The 23,747-nt window shown below is 37.5% G+C and overlaps 2 protein-coding genes and 1 long non-coding RNA gene across 12 annotated transcripts in view; 2 read left to right on the top strand and 1 right to left on the bottom strand.

Moving 5' to 3' along the window:
- Positions 1 to 14,060, bottom strand: part of LOC132702143 (solute carrier family 35 member F3) — a 53,115-nt gene extending 39,055 nt beyond the window's left edge. For 9 of the 10 annotated variants that reach the window (XR_009618855.1, XM_060670595.1, XM_060670594.1 and 6 more), the window contains exon 1: positions 13,875 to 14,060. The gene's annotated coding sequence lies outside the window, so the exon portion shown is untranslated. The remainder of the gene's footprint in view (positions 1 to 13,874) is intronic. The other variant, XM_060670598.1, reaches the window with a different exon arrangement.
- On the top strand, positions 7,761 to 13,870 carry LOC132702144 (uncharacterized). The gene is made up of 3 exons (XR_009618856.1): positions 7,761 to 9,572; positions 9,643 to 9,752; positions 13,733 to 13,870. It is a non-coding gene; the product is annotated as an uncharacterized LOC132702144 (long non-coding RNA).
- A 5,703-nt stretch (positions 14,061 to 19,763) lies between the features above and the next one.
- Positions 19,764 to 22,290, top strand: LOC132702356 (uncharacterized). Its single transcript, XM_060670939.1, has 2 exons — positions 19,764 to 22,184; positions 22,237 to 22,290. The coding sequence occupies exons 1-2, from the start codon at positions 19,764 to 19,766 to the stop codon at positions 22,288 to 22,290; spliced, it is 2,475 nt and encodes an 824-aa protein (XP_060526922.1).
- The last annotated feature ends 1,457 nt before the right edge of the window (positions 22,291 to 23,747 follow it).

Here is a 23,747-nt window from a genome sequence, read left to right on the forward strand (position 1 = left end):
CGCTTCCACAATAGAAAGGGACATTGCCGTCGAAAACCTTGTTACCGGGGATTCGGGTGGATTTATTTTTTTGGTGTACATATGACCAAAATGTACGAGGATCATTAGAAACACCTTGTTGCACTGCGCCAAAGTAAACGCCATAAGCAGTCTTGATCTGAGATTTAATTTTACATCTTAGCCTTTGAAAATCGATTAACTGGTCCTAACACCAATTTTCTTGTATTTTTTGTGTATTTTTGCTTTTTGTTTTATATCTTTTTTAACTGGGATGTGTACCAAGCAGGATATTAATGAGTGTAATTTTTAAACAGAGGTAAAGTCTGTTCATAGATATGAGAAAGTGACTAACTGATACGAATTAAGGAAAGACCCCGGCAAGCTGTAAGAATGAAATATGGCCGAACAGGTCCGTACTTTGCTTAGAATTTAATTATTTGGGGTTTTGTTAGGAAAGATACTAAACAATATTTATTTATTTATGTATGTATTTATGTTTAAATTTAAAATAAAATTACAAATGATTTTTATTACCTACTTAAATTACTTAAAGTTATTCACCTATTATATCAGTATCACTATCGCTATCATCGCCTGTTCTGATTATTATTTGTTCTATATTATTTGCAAAATGGATATACCGTGGTTCTAGTTTTCCAATATGTTTAACAGAATTTGACCTACTTTGTGGAGGGATGTTAAAAACTTCGGTTTCTATAAGTTTGAAGACATTGGAGTTAACACGGGGAAAAATATTATTACGACGAATTTCAGATTTCAGTTGGTGCCAGGCATGTTCAATGGGATTAAATATACAGTGGTAAGGTGGAAGCCTTAAAACTGTATGCCCTAGATTTTTTGTATAATTATCACAGATGTTTTCCTTTTGTAGGTTCAAGCTTTGTAGAACCTAAATTAATTGCTTTTTGTATAATCTTCGTGAAAATAAATGTCGTTATTATACATGTATTTTTGGATTGTTGCTTTTGTGTCACATGAGAAAGGGGTCTTAGTCAACTGTCTACTGTGATAAATGCATTGTCCATTACAATTACGCTATTAGGAGGAATGTTTGGAACTAGTTTGTTTTTGAACCAACTTTCAAATAAATCAGCGGTGGTGTCTTCATGGTAAGAAGATTTAATATTTTTCGCAAACAGAGAAAATCCATTTGGAATCCAACGATCTTTACAGCCAGCATGCAAAATAGTTAGTCTTTTACCTCTTTTTGATGGCGCGTTTGTTTTATACTTATTGAGTCAACCAACCCTTTTGCGGGGTATCATAAGTGTCGAACCTGGTTTCATCCAAGTAAATAATTGGCCTTTGTTGTTCTCTGCAAATCCTAATATTTTTCTAGATATTCCAATCGCCATTTCCGAATTCTAAAAGATTCCATTAAAACTTGCTTTTTATCAATTTTTTTTCATCTAAAACCCATGTGTTGAATACACTTCCATAAGGTAGTTCTGCCACGTTTAACACCGGCTTCATCTTTTTCAAGCCTCCTAATTAAGGTATCTAATGTAGGCACGCTTTGTTCCTCGTATAATTGGTAAATTTTACCCCGTAATATATCTTGATCACTTTCATCTACACTCGAGAAAATGTCAACATCGTTTCTTTTTTTCCTCGCTGAAATGGGATTATTCACAATTTTCCATTCAGTTGATGTTGGAATTTTCGTCAATGTGGCCGTTGCTTCTAAAGATGCGTGCTTGCTGGCACCACGTTCAATGAGAGTTAAATAAACATTGTTTATAACTTCCTTAGTCTCAATAGAATAGTGTTTTCTAGATTTGGGCGGGAGCATCTCCTAAGATACACTAGACTCGCACATATTTTGCATAATTCGCACACGATTCAGCACACGCTGTATTACGCACGAAATAAGAATGATTACTAGTAAACTTAAACTAAGTAGTATACCAAACCAAAGAATATTAAACACAGGTAGGTATAAAATTATTTTCTATTAGGGACCACAATTTTACGTCAATTTAAATTCCGAAACTTTAGGTAATTCCTTAACTCCCGTTAAGAAGGCTATATACCTGGCAATCACCACAACACTCACCGGACAATATAGTGAGAAACCAAATAGATTTTCTACTAATCAGCCAGAGATACAGAAACGGATTGCACGGAGTGAGAACCTACCCTGGTACCGACATCGGCTCAGACCATAACCCAGTGGTGGGAACGCTCAATATTAAATTAAAGAAAATAAGACGGCCACATAAGAAGAAGATAGACATAAACAACATTAAGAGGCCCGAGATAAGGACGGAGGTACACCAGAGGATAAACAGAGCAGTCAGCTTAGTAAGAAACTCGCCTCAACAACCAGCGGATGTGGAAGTTGTCTGGAATCGACTGAAGGACGCGATAACCACCACCACAAATGATATAGTGGGACCACCTATCAACAAGAGAAGGGAATGGATGACCTACGAGATCCTTGGGCTGATGTCTGAACGCCGTTCATATAAGAATAAAGATCAAATCAGATACAGGGAGCTTGACAGACGAGTTAAAAAAGAGATACGCAAGGCCAAAGAACAATGGCTGCAAGAAAGGTGCGAAGAAATGGAAGAATTAGAGAGAAAACATGATCACTTTAACATGCATAAACTTCTCAAGAATACCACGCGCTGTTCAAGACCCTGTAAGACAAACAACATCCTCGACGATAATAACAACATCATCACCGGCACGGAAAAACTGCTAAATCACTGGAAGGACTATACCGAACTACTCTTCCGGGGTAATAACCAAAGAGCTTTTATAGACACCGCGACGGGAGATAATTCCCCCGAAATTTTAAAATCCGAAGTCCTAAAAGTTATAAAACAAGGAAAGCAGGGAAAAGCAGCGGGACCGGACGATATCTATATGGAATCGGTGAAGCTGTTGGATGACGGGAATATTGAGATCCTAGTGCAACTGTTTAACTCAATATACAGTACAGGCCAAATACCACAAGACTGGCTACAATCAGTCTTTGTGCCTATACCAAAAAAGCCTAACCCTAATCGATGCGACCAGTTCCCATAGAAGAATTTATGGCAAATGTGAAAAAGAAATCGGGCCCACCCAATTCGGATTCAGGCAGGGATTCGGCACACGAGAAGCACTCTTCAGCTTGAACATCTTACTCCAAAAATGCCGAGATCAACGAAAAGACGTCTTTCTGTGCTTCATAGATTATCAAAAAGCATTTGACTGTGTCAACCACACAGAACTAATGAGTCTACTGCAGGAGAAAAGAGTGGATAAGGGCGATCTTTCTTTTATAAAGAACCTGTACTGGAAGCAGACAGCCTCTGTAAGGGTGGGAAATGAAACCACGCAAAGTTTCCCGATAGAGAGAGGCGTAAGGCAAGGATGCGTCTTGTCTCCTCTTCTTTTTAACTTATACTCCGATTCCGTATTTGACCGAGCACTTTTTGAGACGGATGATGGCATAAAGATCAATGGTCTCCCAGTCAACAACCTCCGCTACGCAGATGATACCGTAATTATTGCTGAAAGTCAAGAAGCACTACAACGCCTTGTCGATAGAATATCTGCGACGGGAGAACGCTCGGGCCTAAAGATTAACGTTGAAAAAACTAAGGTCATGGTCATAAGCAGAACACCAGATGTGCGTTTGGACGTCTCGACTGGAGGAAAACGGATACAGCGGGTCTCTAAATTTAAGTATCTTGGTAGCTGGATAACCGAGGACCTAGACCCAGATATGGAAATTCGTGGTAGAATCGAACAAGCTAGGGCGACGTTTATAAAAATGAAACCCATACTGACCAACCAGAGTCTTAGTTTGAGACTACGCTACCGCTTCATAAAGTGCTACGTGTACTCGGTGTTACTTTATGGCGTCGAGGTCTGGACCCTTAAGGCTGGCACTATGAATCGAGTGGAAGCATTCGAGATGTGGGTATTTAGGAGAATGCTCAAAATCGCATGGACAGATCACACTACCAACGACGAGGTCCTGAGGCGCATGGGGATGGAGAGAGAGTTGTTGCAACTGGTTAAACGAAGGAAAGCAGCTTACCTGGGCCACATCTTCAGAAATACAAAGTACCAATTCCTTAAGCTCATCATGGAGGGAAAAATAGAAGGAAAGCGAGGCATCGGTAGAAAGTATAATTCATGGCTCAAAAACATTAGGGACTGGACCGGTCTTGATGCCCACACACTTTTTAGAGCCGCAAAGGATCGCGAAGAATTAGCCAGAATTGTCGCCAACATCCAGTGAAATGGATATGGCACCTTAAGAAGAAGAAGGTAATAATCTTGTTGCATTGTATGTTAATGACCACCCTTGGATAATCCTACTCAAAAGCAATTGGTCACTTTCTTATATCTATGGACAGACTGTACATTTCGATCAGAAAGGTCATATAATTTTTCATTAAAGCTCTGCAATTCTTCGTCGACATCGTGAAATTATAATATTTTTGCATTGCCCCAGTTCCAAACTGTGGCTCCCTTATTGTCAGTTGATTAACACAGATAGTCAATACGTCATGGTCTTGACTTTCTTCAACAAGAGTCAGTCAATATCAGATAATACTAAATCAAGAAGCCTGTTCTCTGCTATTAAATATACAATTGCATTGTTTCATATTTAATAAATCTAGCATACAATTGATAGTAAACGTTTTACGGTAGTTGTTGCTTTGGTGAACATAATCTGGGCAGTTGAAGTCACTCAAAACTACAACATTCTGGTTGTGTTGAATTTCGAAATGCTGAAGTGTTTCCATAAATGCCACAAAACAATCTACGGCTACTGAAGGAGGTATATACAAGAGCGATAAAATGATTGAATTATGTTGCAGAGTGCATTTACAAATTAATAGATCAATATTTGGAAAATTTTTATCGAAGTACGCTGTTTTAACAATTTCTGTTTTTATATCACTTGTCACCAAAAGAGCCACTCCACTTCCACGTGTTTCCTTAACAAGATGTAGACTGCGATTCTTTCTGAAAAGATTGTATACTGATGGAACTAGTTCATTAGAGTTCACCGATTGCGTTAACCATGATTCTGATATAGCCACAATATGATATTCACACTGACGTACCAAACTAAAAAATTAATCCACTTTCGTATTAAGACCGTCCATATTTTGATAATATATAGATGATTCAGATTTCCTGTTGAGCAGATTTAGTTTACCTCCGAAATTTTCGGATGTCCTTTGAAATAATTCTTTAGCTTTTCCCGCTATTGTCGGTCTGAGTTGGATTAACTCCTGCTTAAGTCTCTGTTCCATCTGGCGTTTGGTTCTAATGGGCGTTTTTTTCGATGTATAGAACTTTAAGTTGAAATTACTGTTCAAGATGGCGACTGATTTAACAGCAGTCAAGTGATTTATTCTCAGTTTGGTTTGGCAATTCGCCATGAATAGATTCACGCCTGAACAACGCTTGCCAATAGTACAATTTTATTTCGAAAATAATGGTTCTGTGCGGAATACGTATCGCGCACTACGTCCATTTTATCGTCAACAAAATCGTCCATCAGAGCAGTTAATTCGATTAACCACGTTTACTCTTATTGATAACTCGCATCCCCAGAGACGCCGCACGGTGCGTACAGAAGAAGCTATTGCTGCTAATTGAGGAAGACCTGAATGAGTCCATCCGCGATCGAGCACAGGAATTGGATCTGGGTCCATCCACTTTATGGAAGATTTTGCGAAAGGATCTTGGTTTACGTGCTTACAAAATCCAACTCGTGCAAGAATTGAAGCCAAACGATCATCAATTAAGGCGTAGATTCGTCGAATGGGCCCAAAACGAGATTGCTGTTGTTCCCGATTTTCATAAGCAAATTTTGTTCAGCGATGAAGCGCACTTCTGGTTGAATGACTACGTCAACAAATAAAACTGCCGCATCTGGAGCGAAGCTAATCCTCAAGTGCATGTCGAAACACCGTTACATCCAGAAAAACTGAGTGTTTGGTGCTCTTTATGTGCTGGTGGAATCATTGGTCCGTACTTCTTCAAAAACGATGATGGCCAGAACGTTACAGTCAATAGTGATCGGTATAGAGCTGTGATTACTAACTCTTTCATTCCTGAATTGAATAACCATTATGTCCAGGAGATGTGGTTTCAACAATACGGCGCAACATGTCGCACATCTCGTGCAACAATTGATTTGTTGAAAAACACGTTTGGTGAGCGCCTAATTTCACGTTTTGGACCTGTGAATTGGCCTCCAAGATCTTGTGATTTAACACCGCTTGACTACGTTCTGTTGGGCTATGTAAAGTGATTGGTCTATGCGGATAAGCCACAAACGCTTGACCATTTGAAAGACAACATTCGCCGTGTTATTGCCGATATACGACCACAAATGTTGGAAAAAGTCATCGAAAATTGGACGTCCAGATTGGACTACATCCGCGCCAGCCGTGGCGGTCATATGCCAGAAATCATATTTAGAATGTAATGCCACAAGATTATCTTTCGTATAAATAAAATTCATGTCAATCGAATAATCCTTCGTTGTTTTATTGCAACTTAAAGTTCTATACATAAAAAAAAAACACCCCTTATCATAAGCCAGGACTACCCTCTGATAGATGTGGTTGTTTTTTAGTTTCTTAACCTTCCGGATCATACTGTGTACAGAACCCTCGTCCGACAGGGTTAGTTTTACAAGGCGCGGGTTGCCTGACCCAGCACGTCCTAAACGTATCGGTCTGGTCGATTCTGCTTGTTGGATTTCTGGATCAATACAATCCAGAATAGACTTGACTACCTGTATATCACTCTGCTCACGTGCGTCTGTTGACTGCGGTTCATCTGCTTCCGGGACAGCATAGAGAATAACGCTTCGCTTCCGTTTATTGCGATCATTGATTTTCACGATAATATCCTCGATGTCCGGTCTGGCCACTTCTACATTCGTTTGAGACTTCCCCTTATAATTTTTATATCACTTTGCAATTGAAGAATAAGGTATTTCATGTTGATACATTAGTAATTTTAAGGGGCTACTTTACTCTCCACGATCCACTGTCGAGACGTCAGCAGACGAAAGTAGAATTGATTTTTTGTTCGACTAGGTAACGTTATTTATTTATTTACGATGTAAAGGATATACGGGTGGGTAGCGTGTTATATATAGCAATGAAACATTCAAGGTCCTACGGGGATTTAAATTGAAAAACATTCTTGACAAGATCACGGCGGGTACGCACGCAAACAATGTGAAATGTGAAAGTTGTTAAGTGAGAACGAGTGATCCCATAAATTTTTCCATTTAGAAACCTTAGTCTACAGCGGATGTATCCTCATCGTTGTATCTAGAAATGTTTGCAGGAAAAAAAAAACAAATACAAAATTGTCGTTGCCATCATTCTTTAGCATAGTCACAATCATGTTCTACTATATTCTCATCTATATAGAAATTTTGATGTTTTGTAGTTTACACAGAAGTTATTCTAAGGTTCTGTGTATGTTTGCGTGTTAAGCATGTGTATATTATTTTATTTCCTTCCGTTCGTTTTTTAGAAAAAAAAAACATGAATAGGCGATATCAAATCGAAGCTATGATTTTGTTTAATCGAAAAGCCGTACCACTCAACCTTTCCCAGGTTTTCGCAATTTTTCTATCAACAACGCTGTTATTATAGAGATGTTGAATTGTGATTTATCCACGCAAACAGTAATTTCTACAAGCTTAACTTGACTGGTCACGACACCCACATTAACGACACGACTGCCGATAATAGACATCGTTCCAACAATTACGTGTTTTCTGAATGACAATTTTTGCATTGCAAATCCCAAAAGTCTATATTGATTTTCTAGCTACTCTTCCGTAATATTACATACCTCATTTCATCAAGAAGATTGTGTGGGGTATAAACACCGTCTCGGATTTTTCGTTGGTAGAAGAACTGATTACATGCAAGAATTTTAATTTTATCAAATAAAATTTTGTGCCCGGCTTCATGAGTGTGTTCGGCAACAGCTGATGAGTTTATCTGTCTTATGCGTAAGGCTCTTTCGTGTTCTTTGAGGATAGTTGATATTTTTCGTCCGGTCTCTCCAATTTATTCTTTGCTGCATGTGCATGGAATGCTGTATACTCCTGGCGTCTCAAATGGAATTTTGTCTTTGACGGACCGCAGATGTTGAGAGATTTTTGGAAAAGTGGTAAATCTGGTTTTGACGTTATACTTCATTAGAACTTTTGATATATGGTCAGTGATGCTTTGAATGTAAGGAAGGACCACAGTGGCAAGTGTTGGATTGCTTTCGGCCTCATTGCAATTGTAAGGTTGTGGTGAAGTGTATTTTTTGATGGAACGTTTAATATATTTAATGTGGAAATTATAAGAGAGAAGAGCAGAGGTAAGGTGTTTTAATTCTTTTTTCAGTGACTCGGGCTGAGATAGTTTTACGGCCCTGTTAACAAGAGAGTTGATAACCGATGATTTTTGGGCTGGATGGTGATGTGACCATGCATTAAGTTATCGGTCTGTGTGCGTAGGTTTTCTGTAAACACAATGACCCAATGTTAGGTCTGATTTTCTATTGATAAGAATATCTAAGAATGCCAGGTTATTATTAGCTTCCAACTCAATGGTAAAACGTATATTAGGGTGAATCGAGTTTAAATGTCTAAGAAAATCTACTAGGGTTTCTTGACTATGAGACCAAATAACAAATGTATCATCGACGTAGCGTTTCCATAATTTTGGTTTTAAATGAAAGCTATCGAGAGCTTTCTTCTCAAAGGCTTCCATATTTATATTCGCGATGACTGATGATAGTGGAGAACCCATAGCTGTTCTCGACGTTTGCTCAAAAATTTGACCGTTATAAGAAAAATATGTTCCCGATAAGCATTTTTCATTTAAGGTGAGAAGGTTTGGTTCCAGATTCTCGGATTTTAATATATCTGAAATGATGTCGAGAGTTTCAGGAATAGGAACTTTGGTAGAGAGAGATTCTACGTCGAAACTAACTAGAATATCTTGTTTTTCTAATGTAATGCTTTTTAATTGTTCAATGAAATGAAAGGATTTAAGTACGAAACTGTCAGTTTTCCCTGTAAGGGGTTTTAATAAGAGAATAATAAGAGAATATGTTGGAGAACCAATGGTGCTGACAATAGGTCGAAGGGGTAATCCTGGTTTGTGAATCTTTGGAAGTCCGTAGAAACGAGGAATTTTAGAGTCGTGAGGGGCAACAGATTTTTTCACGGAGTCTGATAGAGAAAATAAAATACGAGCCAGTTTCAGTCAAGCTCTGAAGAAGCCAACAGGATGATGGGCGAAACGTTAGGTAGTTCGAGTCAACAAAAACCGACGCAGGAGGAATCCAGAAGTTTTGTAAAAAGCATTACAGTAGCCTGTGGAAGTTTCTTTGAAAAATTAAAAAAGTATATCGAACTGGTTTTACAAAAAATAATGTGTCCATGGCAATGGCCCCAAGGGGCTTATGTTAACATTTTTTTTACCTTCGCCAGAAACCGGTACAAACTCAGTAGGGCACAATTTGCTCAAAACGCTCAGTATTTAACACTCAACAAGGTCAGTAATATTAATATTGACATAAATAATTTTGTAGAAAAAGAAAAATTAAATCAGTTTGTTTTTGAAGGGTCGACTTGGTAGCTAGATATAATTGGGGTGAATTTGCAATATGGTCCAAGAAAGCTTTAGCCCTGCTTTGGGCCGGTTTTCGGCAGACAAAGAGTTTGGAAGTTTGTGGTAAGTCATATCTAAGAAAAGAAGCAATAAAAAAGAAAGAAACCTTGGTATTGCTTTTAATTTATCATTCTCCTAGTGGTAAATCAAACTTTCTTTATATTCAATTACTGAATGTGCTGAATTTATTATATAAACCGAATAGTTAAGTTATATTATGTATTATTATTCCTACTTTGGTTTAGCAAGTAGAGTTCACTGGCCAACTAGATTTCCAGCAACTAGTGTCTGTATAATTGTTATTGACAATACAATATCAGACCACAGATCGATTTTATGTTTAATAAGTTCCGTCCACAATATAAATGCAATTCAAAATAATATGGTTACGTTCTGACGATCTTTCTCGGATGAGGCCATAACGTCTTTTGAACAAGCAACATTTCTTGAAAATTGACTTAATACGTATAGTGTATACCTTTGATTGTACGTTTGAATATTTTAATCAAATTCTAACATATCTTTTCCTAATCTTGAGCGTAAAAACTAACCAAAAAATAACGCGAATTTCCAGAACGCCGAAATGTTATACTAACTTTTTAACGTCTATTCTTGAAGAGGAGCTATACAGTTCACTTATTAAAAAGCTTGAATATAAATTTTCTGCTGGATGTGATGATATCCCCAATAAAGCTATTTACCCATCTAGTAAATTTATTCTTTTGTGAAGGAAAATTTCCTTCAAGCCACGAAATTGGAAAGATTTATCCAATACCTAAGAAGATAGTAAAACAAATGTTAATAATTACGGAGCAGTTATAGTCAGCACGATTTTCTCGAACTTGTTTTATTACGCATATTTGCAACGACTTTTATTGCATCTAGAAAACAATAAAGTACTATTCGATAACCAGTTCGGTTTTCGAAGTGGGAGATCCTCCATAGAAGCAGTTACTTTATTCTTTGAGGGTATTGTTATTCTATAGAGATCGTGTCCTGTAGGTATTCTGTGGCCTCATTCTATTATGTAGATCACGACATAATGTTATGATAAATGTCTTGCAATGGCACAAGCGGCTTACATTGTAATTTGGAGCTCTTTTTATCTTATAGGAAACAATATACACTAAAATAAAGTCGAAGTCATCCATGGTAACAACGGCCGTCCCTCAGGGCTCTGTATTAGGACCAGTACTTTTCCTCTTGCAGGTTTAGTGAGTTTACGCGGCTCGGACGACTTAGAGACAAAGATTTGAGAAATTTGCTGATGACTTTACGATATCTGTGACAAGTAGGTGTGATTCATGTCTGGAAGACTAATGGAACGAGTTTTGAGTGAGGTGAACTTTTGGTTAATCGACTAGAAACATATTTTATAAGATTCCATCACATAAATACTGAAAATTTGCGATCGGTAGAATTTTAAAACTCCTTGCTCTTCTTTGGTATCAGGGTTACGGCCAACATCTATTTATTACATGACCTGAAGGACATCTTAAAAGAATCACAAATACTAAGTGTTTATTACGTTCGTGTTGAGAGTAGAATAAGGTACGATATAATTTACAAAACTAATTCTTGTAAAACTTATTTAAAAAAATTTAATATGTTAACATTGTATAGTCTATATGTATTTTAAATGTGTGTTTATGTGTTTCAAATTAAATCAGGTTTTTTGTTGAACAATAATTTTCACTGAGACTAAAGACGACTTTAGGGTTACTTATGCAAAATATAATAGCCTTTATAGAATCCCGAGTATAATTGGTGTTCGATTTTTTAACCTCATAACGAAAGAAATAAAAATGTGTGATAATTTATGTGCATTTAAAAAAATGTTAAGGGAAGATATAGTGATTAAATGTCTGTACTTAGTAGAAGAGTACTTTATAGTCTTTCCTTGTCTATAGATCACTGTTTGTAATCTTGGATTATGCGTCATTTTATTTTATTTTATTTTACAATTTCCTGTACAAACATTGTATTATATATTATATATATTATTATCATACAGAAATCGATATCAATATATTAAGCAATCGAAATTCCAGCAGGTTCTTAAACTTATAAATATGTGAATACACAAATATTCCACTTAAAATATTATTTATTTTTATGAGGAATAGGATTCAGATGGCATTGCTCCTTCATGAAAATAGTAGTTATAGTTCAGAATGTATGCCGGTGTTAGATGAAGTTCCTCAAGTGAGTTGATTTGCTTATGGCATTTATAAGTAAAGTAAAGTATGTAAAGTAAAATTCAACAAATAAAGGAAATCATATTTTAAAATGCCTTTAAGCATGAAGCTGCTGTAATGTGGATATTGAGGAAACTGATTTCCATAAGTCTGTTACATTTATAGGTTTTTATTTATTTATTTATTTTTTACTGTGTACAAAATGTTAAAACAAACTCAAACAGAGGATTTCAATATTTTAACCAACAAGATTAGACAGAGCAGTTGAAAGGAATCGCAAAACTTACACGTATCGATATGGGAATGTAAGCAGAGTTCGACAATTAATATTATGAGGTCTTATACTAACATATTAATTAACATACATTAACAAATTAACGCGTCTTTATTTTAAGCTAGGAGAAGATTAGCTTAGCTGTTAACTCAACTGAACTTGTAAAACAGATATACAACTTAATTTGATATACCAATTTTATATTACAAAAATATATGCGTATATGTACGTCTTAATCGAGCATAAAATAAACCAGAGAACATAATAAGATAGTGACATAAGGAAAATTCCCTAAGTATTTCTTCCTAAAAGATGTTTTTAAAAATGAAATTTTAAAAATCATAGTCCTCTTAATCCAGGGTACTTCATATTTTGCTATAAGCAATTTTTTTTTCAGTAAATAAGAGGGACATTCAGGTTAAAGTAGACCTCTTAAGGTTGTAAATAAATCAAATAGGAGGACATACATCACAAAATTACACTAACTTAGATGACACAGAACCAGTGCTTCTTTTAACCTAAAGTTCTTCAGTTTAAAAATTGCTTTGGAAACCTGTTTACGAAGTCTAAGTTTTTTTTATCGAATATTATATCCAAGTATTTATATTGTTCAACATCTTCTTAGATATCAGCTAAACATTGAGCAGCTCAAGTAGTAAATATATTTATAAATGATATAAAAATCTTTTTTAATATCATTTGTAAATATATTTACGATTTGAGCTGCTCAATGCTTAGCTGACCCAGAGGATATTAGTTTGAATTCTTCATAATTAGAGCATATAAAGACTCTTATTTAGTGTCCTTTCCACTTCCACTGCAACATAGCTATTATTGAACTCACCAAAGCAACTCGACATATCTGCAGTATATAATAAAGAAAGGTGGCCCCAATAACGAGCTCTGAGGGTCCTCCTGTTAACTTTGTCTGTCGTCATTCCATCTAGTATTGTCAATCGAAACTACCCCTTTCTGTGATCCAGATATTTAGGAACTAGTTGAATTGTATTAGTTTTAAACCCTTAATATTTTAAGTTGCCACACAGCACAAGGTGATTGAGGGCATCGAAAGCTTCACTATAATCTGGTAAGACCAAAGCCGATGGTTCCCATTGCCTGATTTTAGATAGTATTCAAGAACAGTCTGTTGACTTAACAGTGCGAATATATCCGATCAACGTAGAGTAAGAATGGATAATAATGGAAACATCGATCCCACGTCACTGAGAAATATTGAGAACAAAAAGGGCCCAGATGGGATCCCTGTAGTATTCCAGGCTACTGTAACGAATTCGGATTTAGAGCTATTTATTTGAACATACTGTGACATTTTGGAAAAGTATCTCCACAGATCATGTTGCAAACCCACATTTTGACGGGTGTTGTGGGATTGAACTTTTGAAAATTATTGAATTCGCAAATTTTGGAATACTTTTTCTACTGCAAATAAATTTAAGTACCTGGTAAAAGATTGTTTGGTGATTATGTCAGCATTAGGCAATCTCATTTGCCAAAATAAAAAATTATCCTCAGACAACCGGAAAAGTTTTGAAAGCATTTCCTTGTTTCAGGTTTTGAGCCTATTGCCGTGATGCTATTAACATTTCATTACGTGCGCTCGTACGTCACCCCATTTGAAACACATAAATATTTATCTTGTATCGAAAACAATCGATACGTTATGAATAAAAGTTCGCCGTGAAAAACACTCACCAATATTTTCGGAGAACGGACCGAAGGAGAAACCCAGAAAAGTTTAAGAGTTAACGACCTTCAGCAGTTTCGGTTGCATGCTGAGCCTAGCACCGTTTCTGGTAGTCGGATATTTTCGTCGCGATCCATCGATGTCGAACAGAAAAACGACCGGATCGGACGTAAAGCGGACGTCGAATAACTGGAAGGGTCGGTTTGGATGTTGGGGCATCGATTTTACTGGGGTAAGTGGTCGGCGTCGAAGCTGACGCGCAATCTACGAGAGACGAATTAAAAGTTCACTCCAGAGGCCTGTTTCATAGCAGTAGTTTAGAAACTTGTAAATTACAAAAGTCAATAATAATAACAAAATTCAGACGTTTACACCCCAACTCATCAACATCACGACTTTATATCTATAGAAAAGAAGGTGACAGGAGCTTCTAAATATAAGCAAAATTTGCAGAAATCAGGTCTCTAAAATTAGTACGATATTATTAGGTTCCATAAACCATATCATCCAGTAAGAAATAAGAAATAAGAAATGCTGAAAAAAAACTTCACAACACTCAACTTATGCCAATAACACTGATATAGCATCAATCTTGCATCAGGAAATGCAAACTTGGAAGGAAAATGCACTTCATCGTAAATACCCTCTGACACTCGAAGACACATTCATCGACAAAACATCATCACTACAGTGGCTTCGTATGGGTTAGCTTTATCCAGAAATTGAAGGCTTTATGTTTGCAATACAATTACGAAAAACATATATTGAAAATCAACACCATTGATAAGTGTAGAAAATGCAGCAATACTGGAGAATCAGTAGAACACATCATGGGTGGGTGTAGCGCACTGGCAGATAATGCTTATTTATTAAGGCACAATCAACTGTCAAAAATCATACATCAGCAACTGGGGTTGAAAAGAGACCTTTTGTCGAAAGATATGCCTGCATTTTACAAATGTGAACTAATATTAATTCTCGAAAACAACACAGATCATGCTCCTCATTAATAAACAGAAAAGAAGAGACAATCATTGATATTGCCATACCATTCACCCGAGATCCACGGAAGCTGAGAAAGATGGCTAAAACAAATCTGGCGTCTTAACAGATTAACCATATATCCAGTGGTTATGTCAACGGAGGGAATTGTTGCAAAAAATTTCAAGAAAATCCTGGAGAAGCAGAATAACAAAAAGCCATAATACTCCAGATATGTCACATTGATTAAAAATTTTTGAGCTTAGGTGAAGTAGGATAGGAGGAAGCTTCTTTCTACTAATATCAGATCACCAATACCTGCAAAGCAGACAAATCTGAGACCAATAATAATAATAATAATAATAATAATAATAATAATCCTACGCATGTGGGAAAAGGAGACAGTGGTTGTTGTCCCAATAGTAGTAGGTACCATGGGTGATATACCAAAAACTCTAAAATGGAGCCTACAAGAGCTTGGACTGGAATGGAGCCTACAAAACTATCTCCAAAAAACGGTGCTATTAGACATCTGCGCCATAGTTCGTAGGGTAATGAGTTGTTATTAAAAAGCGTTCGCGAGCGCTATGAATAAGCGTACCATCTTCTCTCTTGGGATAGATGAAGAAGGGCTTCCTGTTGCCAGGAGATACCTGAGAAAAAGAAATAATATTAATAATATAATATGGCGTGGAGATGGGGCGACCACACTGCCCGCGCTCAGGGGTAGTAATCTTGCCAATCCCAACATGCTCCGGCGGGTTAACACATATAACGCAAAGAGAATATGATAAAGAAGCAGTTGAGGGCCATAATACCTGAAGTAAGAAGACAACCTATTCAACCCCTGCTGACAGATGACGCTCGCGGAAGATCAGAACAGCTGGTGAGACGGCGAATAGACTATTGGATTCCATGATGTAATGAAGTGTCGGTCCTCGTTGCCTAAATTGGCTCTACAAAAGGGAGGATATTATGAAATAAAACAGCCAGAGGTCTCACCACGCTGGTAGGTAGTTCGTCTGTCTACCTCTCTAACCAACCAATGACTAAAACAGAGAAAAAAGTCACAGCGATTGCAAGGAAAACAAAAATTAAAAAAGGTAATCCTGACTACAGAGAAGAAATGAAACTGCACTTGTATATAATATAATGAATAAAATGCCCTCTTCAGGAAAAATACGCACGCATTCTACAGAAATTTAAATACCAAAGAAATTGGAAAAGATGCCAGACCGCCCCCAGAAGAAGAAGTAGTAATATTCTGGAGTAATGTATGGAGTAAACCTCAACAGTATAATGAGGAAGCTTACTGGATACCGGCAGAGAAAAATATAGTCTCGGAGGTACCACCTATCATTTCATTGCATTGCATCAGGTGCAGGCAGGTACATTTTTCCTTGCACACACTACCGATTAGCCAGCTAATTCCAGAACTCGATTTGGAAAGGGTTAACAAACTTGATTCCAAAATCGGACCAAACCCGGGAACCAAAAAATAACAGACTTATTACATGTTTACCAGTGGTGTACATCTCCCCAAATTTCTGAAGCAAACTGAACTCGATAATAATAATAATAATAATAATAATAATAATAATATTAATAATAGCAATAATAATAATGTTTGGCCTTGCGCACTGCAACCAGCAGTGTTTGAGCTATCCGTAATGCGTAGACGGGTACAGCCAGAACGACCATCTGACCTGAAACCCCTTTTTTATCACTCCAACCTCCTTTACTTACCCCATGACGTAACCCCTCACCTTGACTCCTTTGATCCTATAAATTCTCCATTCGAGAAAAGACCGAATTGGTTAAATCGTACTATAGAGTGACCGCCTTGTATGGACAGAAACTGCATGAAGGCTTCACCAGCAAATTTCCAGAACCTTCCAAATTATCCGAACAGAGAATTGCCGACCACTAGACCAAGCTGAAACCCAAATTGAGGAGACGGGGACCGCTACCGAAAACTGGGATAACTTCCAGAACTTTCTTACCAGGTTGAGGGGAATGAGTCCAAATCTTCGCCCAAAAATACCAAAGCTAAACTTCAACCCTAACTCTAAGAATATAACGTCAAAGTTTGACTGACGAAGCTGACCTTGAAGAACTCTACCTTCAGATCTACTGCGGAGCGTTAACATGCGTTAAATTTACTTTACTCGAAATGGTCAGAAACTGCTTCAATAACAAGGCCTAACGGGACAATTAAACGACACACCGCCATGGGATAAACGGCTGCAACGAAGGATTGAGGAAAAAAGATCGGAAAGATCATAGAACTGCAGAGAAATTCTGGAAACAAAAGAATCATATCCAGACTCACGGAAAAAATTTCCTCAAATATCCAGCAACAAAAAGGGTTTGAAGTTAACAACTTTCTATCTGACTATTTAGACACCCTAAAGCAAAGCCTGGCTACGTACGCCGAACGCCTCAAGAGATATCGTAAGAGTTACCGCATAAAAATGGATAATGCTGACTTCTCTAGATCTGCAAAGACTTTTTATAGGGGTTTGTACCAAAAGACACCCAGCTCTAAGGAAAAATACCCCGATCCGGGGGAAATGGCTGTATGTTCCGACAATACAGACGCGTTTGTATGCTTAAAAATGACAAAAATCAAGGTCACAACAGAGGACATTGAAAGAGTTATTGGAAGGGTAGCAAATTGGAAAAGATTCACGTCAGTTCATTCCCACCTTATGAAGAGCAACACATATGCTGAACCATCTCCTCTACATGGACGACCTGAAACTATATGCGTCAACCAAAAATCAGTCAGAAAACCTTCTAAAATTAGTGCACAAAGCCAGCAATGATACAGGTATGATACTCGGACTAAGTAAATGCCAGACGGTAATAATAGTAAGAGGAAAACTCGCATCAAACGTCCCTCTCCCCCTGAATGAGGACGTCACTATAAATGGATGGAATGGATAATCAGCCCTACAAGTCAAACAAGATAGAACCCGCTAAAATCAAAAACATTCTTATCGACAAATTCAAGCAAAGGTTAAATGCTCTCCTTAAAACTGAGCTTAATTCAATTAACATCAGCAAAGCCATAAATAGTTATGCCATGCCGGTCCTGGAATATTCGTTTGGAGTTGTACAATGGTCTAAAACTGACTTGGAAAATCTGAACCGATTAGTGCCCACGGCAATGTCAAAATTCCGAAAACACCACCCGAGATCATCGATGGAAAGCACTACTCTGAGCACGAAGAGGAAACGGACCACCTCCATCAAGTGATCACAAAAGCAGACCAAGCGTTTACACCGCTAAATCTAAGTGGAAAAATTAAGTTAGGAAAACCAGATACAACTCTGGAAAAAATTCAAATTTGGGCCAGCAAACAACTGCACGGCCGATACCAACGAGATATAAACCGAAACAACGTCGACAAAAATGCTACCCTTGAATGGGAAAGGCTATTTAATGTCAGAAACTGAAATGTTTGTTATAGCGATGCAAGACCAGGTTGTCAGCATTCAGAACTATCGAAAGTACATCATGAAAGAGAACATTGCATCTGACAAATGCAGACAGTGCCAAGAACACATTCTTTCGGGATGTCAACACACAAAACGCCACAACACAAAATATATAGAGAGGCACAACAAGGTTCCAATTGGTGAAGAAATACGACATAAACTTTGAAGATAAAAAGCCATATTTCTGGCTCCAACCACCACCAGTCATCGACAATAACAAAGCTACGGTCTACTGGGACAAAGCCATAATCACAGACAAGAAAATCAGGCATAATCGACCAGACACAACATCGACTCTAAGAAGGCTGACAAGATCCAAAAATATGGCGATCTGAAATGGAAAATTAAAGAACTGTGGCATATGGAGAGTGTGGAGGTCGTCCCATTGATCATATCCAGCATGGGTGTTGTACCGACGGATCTGAAAACAAACTTAATTAGACTGGGTCTAAAAATTGCAATACTTACTGTATGATGGAGAAGTCGGCACTCTTGGATGCAGCAACCGATCGGTCCTGGAGGGGAACGCTTGAGGACGTAGTCTTGCTGCCCTGCAGCTAACGAATAATAATAATAATAATAATAATAATAATAATAATAATAATAATAATAATGATTGGGGGTTGCGCTGTAGAGGTAGTACCTTTTATCAAGGACGGTGGCACTCAACGATATAATCGGTGAGTGGTCGGCGATAACTGGTCCTCACAGGGCACCCAATTCTCACTTATGGCTCCACGTGCCACACCCCGGAAACTGCTTCCACCGGCAGGCTAAACTAAGTGAGGATAGCCAGATATTGGCGAACAGCGACTGTTCTCCAGGTTAGGAGCGGCTGAACTCAACCCTGTTATACAGGACCCCATTAAAACATGATGGAGAATCAAAATAATGATGCCTCGGATGAACTTTATGGTGAACGGGATTTAGGCAGAGGGTCCCCGGAACCCGAGCTACAGTCTCCTGCAGTCGGTGGTGGACCGAGTGGCGCCACCCTGCGAATGGCTACCACAAGACACAATGGCGGCAACACTTCAGCAAATGCAGCAGATTCAGAAAATGTTCCTCCAGCTCTAGGGCAGGGGGCCATTGATGAAGAAAGGCACGCTGTACCTACAGCACCTCGAATGCGCAAAAAATGGACTAATGAAATAAACACATTTCTTATGCGCATATACTACAGAATTACTAACCTAGAAACAGATATGCTAAGATATAGAGATGAACTACATCAAGAATTCTCTACCACATACCCAGAAATGAACGCTAGTGCACAGAGACTTTCAGACCAAATACGTGCAATCAAACGACGGAATCTCTTACCTTCTGCAACACTTAACAGCATAAAAGATGAGGTCAGGCGAGAAGTAGAAGATCATATTACTCATCAGAATGAGGACCACACAGAAGAAATGACTCCTATTGACGATTCCCTAAAGCAGCTAATAGTAGACCGCACAAATATACCAAACCGTCAGATCGGTACTAATGCTTTAAATGAATCGCTTAAAACAGAATTTCATACTGCGCTGATCCAATATAAAGATGTAGAGCCCAAATATAGACCTAAGATACCAACACTACATACCTCTGTGAAACTATCTCAGATTGTCGAATTATTAAATACTGAAATTCTCCCATCTGCCCTACTTGACGCAAAAAATATTGCGCAAGTTCACGCCGTAGTCTATTGCTCCGCAGTTGCAACGGCTAGAGCGATGGGATTTAAAGTTACGTCCGACTCTAGAGTGGTGAATAAACAGGGCGAGCCGGCATGGAAGAAACGATTAAGCCAACTTATTGACACACTTAGGACAGACATCGGAAGGCTAACGAGCTTCCAGAAAAAATCCCACAACACACCTAAGTTACTTAAGCAAGTTCAAAATATTAGGGAAAAGTACGGACGCCACGGAGAAGTTCCTAACCTTAACGACCAACAAATCATGGACACTATGAAGCAGAAGCTTTCAGTTTACTCAGCCCGATTGGCAAGATATAATAAAAGCTATAAACGGAAAACCCAAAATCATCTATTTAATGTAAGTGAAAAAGCCTTTTACCGTAGCTTAGATAAAAAGAAACACGAGTGTAATGAAGACCTCAAAATAACACCCCAAGAATTAGAAAATTTCTGGGCCCCAATATACACAAACAAGGATGAACATAACCAACAAGCAACGTGGCTATCTGAAATCTCTTCTACAATCGCAAATCCAATGGAATACTCCAGGATAACAGAAACAGACGTTAGAGCAGCAATATCTAGGACAGCCAACTGGAAAGCTGCAAGTCCAGACAAAATACAAAACTTTTGGTGGAAACGACTGTGGGTCACACATGCGTACCTAGCCGAGCATTTCTCCAAAATAGTGTCTGATCCAGAGTTACTACCGTCATTCTTTACAACAGCCATAACTCATCTTATCCCTAAGGACACAACGAAAATCAATGATCCATCCAAGTACAGACCAATAGCATGCCTCCCCACTATATACAAAATACTCACGGCATGCATCTCTAACAAAATCTACAACCACCTAGACAGGAATAGTTTGATCGCTGAAGAACAGAAAGGGTGCATTAGAAAAGCGTATGGCTGTAAAGAACAACTAGTCATCGACTCAGTCATATCAAACCAGGCAATAAAAAGCAATAGAAATATTCATATGGCTTACATCGACTATCAAAAAGCATTTGACTCTGTGCCACATTCCTGGTTGAAATATGTACTGAAACTCTATGGTATCCACCCCCAAATACGGACGTTTCTTGGTCTTTGCATGAAAAAGTGGAATACTGACCTAACACTCCACCATCAAGGGAAGTCGCTGATTGTACCGAGGATGAGGATTAAAAAAGGAATTTTCCAGGGCGACAGTCTGAGCGCTTTATGGTTCGTCATGTCAATAAATCCTCTCAGCCTGCTTCTGAATAACAGCCGATACGGCTTCGAATTAAAGACTCCTAATAGATCCCATAGATTAAGCCACTTGCTCTATATGGATGATCTCAAACTATACGCATCTTCAAAACAACAACTATCAAGTATGATCCGGATAGTGGAAATGTTTAGCACGGATATCCGAATGAAGTTTGGTTTGGATAAATGTAGAACTATCCATATAAACAAGGGAAAGTTTTCTAACGTGGTGAACATACAAGAATCAGAGATTCAAAACATGCAAGAGACGGATCTTTACAAGTATCTTGGAATTGAGCAGGCGCGAAATATTGATCATGTTGGCACTCGAGAAAAACTCGAGAAGATAGTGTACGAAAGAACGCGCAAAATAGCCAACAGTTGTATAAATGGTCGAAATATGAGCAAGGCACTTAATACCTTTGTTATTCCAGTACTGACCTACTCTTTCGGCATTATAAAATGGTCAAAAACCAGCATCAAGCTAATAGAAAGCAAAATGCGTTCAATATATAAAAAACACGGTCACCTCCATCCCAACTCGTGCCGTGAGAGATGGACTCTTCCAAGAAGTGAAGGGGGAAGAGGAGTAATACACCTACTCAATATGCACAATAAACAAGTGAACAAGCTACGAGAGTATTTCTACAATAAAGATGCTGCACTACATAAAACCGTAATAGAGGCAGATAAAAAATACACTCCATTAAACATGGCAGATAGAAACGCAGTATTTCAAATTGAAATAAACGATGAGATCCTGCATCAATGGGCTCAGAAGGCGGTCCACGGCGGGCATTTTTCCGACCTGCATCAGGAAGATGTTGACATTAAAGCGTCAAACAAATGGCTGAGCAACGGAGACTTGTACGCCGAGACCGAAGGCTACCTGCTGGCTATTCAGGATAGAGTACTACCAACAAGAAATTATAAAAAATATATCCTTAATACCCCTCACACAGAAGATAAGTGCAGAAGATGTGGCCAAAATGGAGAAACTATTGAACACATACTAAACGGTTGTTCAACTTTAGCACCCACAGAATACACAATAAGGCACGATAATGTAGCAAAAATAGTTCACCAAAACCTTGCAGTTAAACATCACCTTCTTGAACAAAAGTGTCCTTACTTTAAATATTCACCTGAAGCTGTTCTGGAGTCAAATACCCATAAACTGATGTGGAACAGATCTATCATAACAGACAAAGCAATTCAACATAATAGGCCAGATATAATACTCACTATTAAAAATGAAATGATAACCTACTTAATCGATATCGCAGTACCTTGGAACAGAAATCTTTCAAATACTTACAACCGTAAAATACAAAAATACTCTGAGCTTGCTAGCGAGATCAAAAGAGTTTGGCGCCAAAGGGAGGTTCATACAATACCAGTGGTCCTATCTTCTACAGGCCTAATACCCAAAAAACTTCATAAGTCACTTCAGTCTCTCAGCCTTCAACAATATCTCTATATGGAACTACAAAAAGCCAGCATACTACAGACTTGCCACCTGGTCAGAAATTTCTTACAGTAGGAAGAGTATTTGTCTTAGACCGTACCTTCTTATTAAAAATAAAAACCGACAACGTCGAGCTAAAGAATAAAAAAAAATAACAATAATAATAATAATAATAATGATAATAATAATAATAATAATAATAATAATAATAATAATAATAATAATAATAATTGACAGCAGAATAACATATTTCTTCAAATAAACCATGACCAATTCGTCAATTTCTTTACAAATTGAACATCTAAAAACTGGCAATATAGTACTGAAAAGCGGAATTTTTCAAGGGGATAGGTGCTCTGTGGTTTTGCCTTGCGTTGAATCGTCTGTGGACAGTGATTGACTCTACTGACCATGGCATTAGTTTTAAAGCAAATTGTGGGTCGTGAATCATCAGTCATGGCGAGTCAAGTAAAGTCATAATAAAGAAAGGTTGGTTGGTTGGTTTCAAGAATTATGAGAAAATAGCAAATACAAATGTTGTAAGCACATTTTAAAATTAGTTTAAGTTATACAGGGTGGCTCAAAAAGCGTGATGAATAAAATATATATATTGTAAAAGGAACAATCTATTTTTAATTTTTGTTTTCAATTCCTTTTAATATTCTTTATCTTCTTTATTAATAAAAATACATGCCTAAACTTAGTTATTTTAGTTTTTTTAAAAAATACTGGTTTTCACACTTTGATATTAGCGTTATGCAAAATTGACGTAAAAGATATATGCAACGGAATTTGAATTAGATGCTTCAAGGTGTTTAAAACAAACGAATATATTTTTTTTATTCTTTTTTTTTCTGAAAGATCTTACAAAAACTTTAATTAATTGTTAATAATATAATTTAATTTTGATATTTTGAACTTTTCTATTTACCTTCTTCTAGTCAAAGACTATTGCTATAATATTAATAATAATATATATGAATTTTTCAACTTAAATAGATCCAA

The sequence above is a fragment of the Cylas formicarius genome, unplaced genomic scaffold (genome assembly GCF_029955315.1).
Source record: "Cylas formicarius isolate icCylForm1 unplaced genomic scaffold, icCylForm1.1 PGA_scaffold_5__7_contigs__length_24384050, whole genome shotgun sequence".
Taxonomy (NCBI): domain Eukaryota; kingdom Metazoa; phylum Arthropoda; class Insecta; order Coleoptera; family Brentidae; genus Cylas; species Cylas formicarius.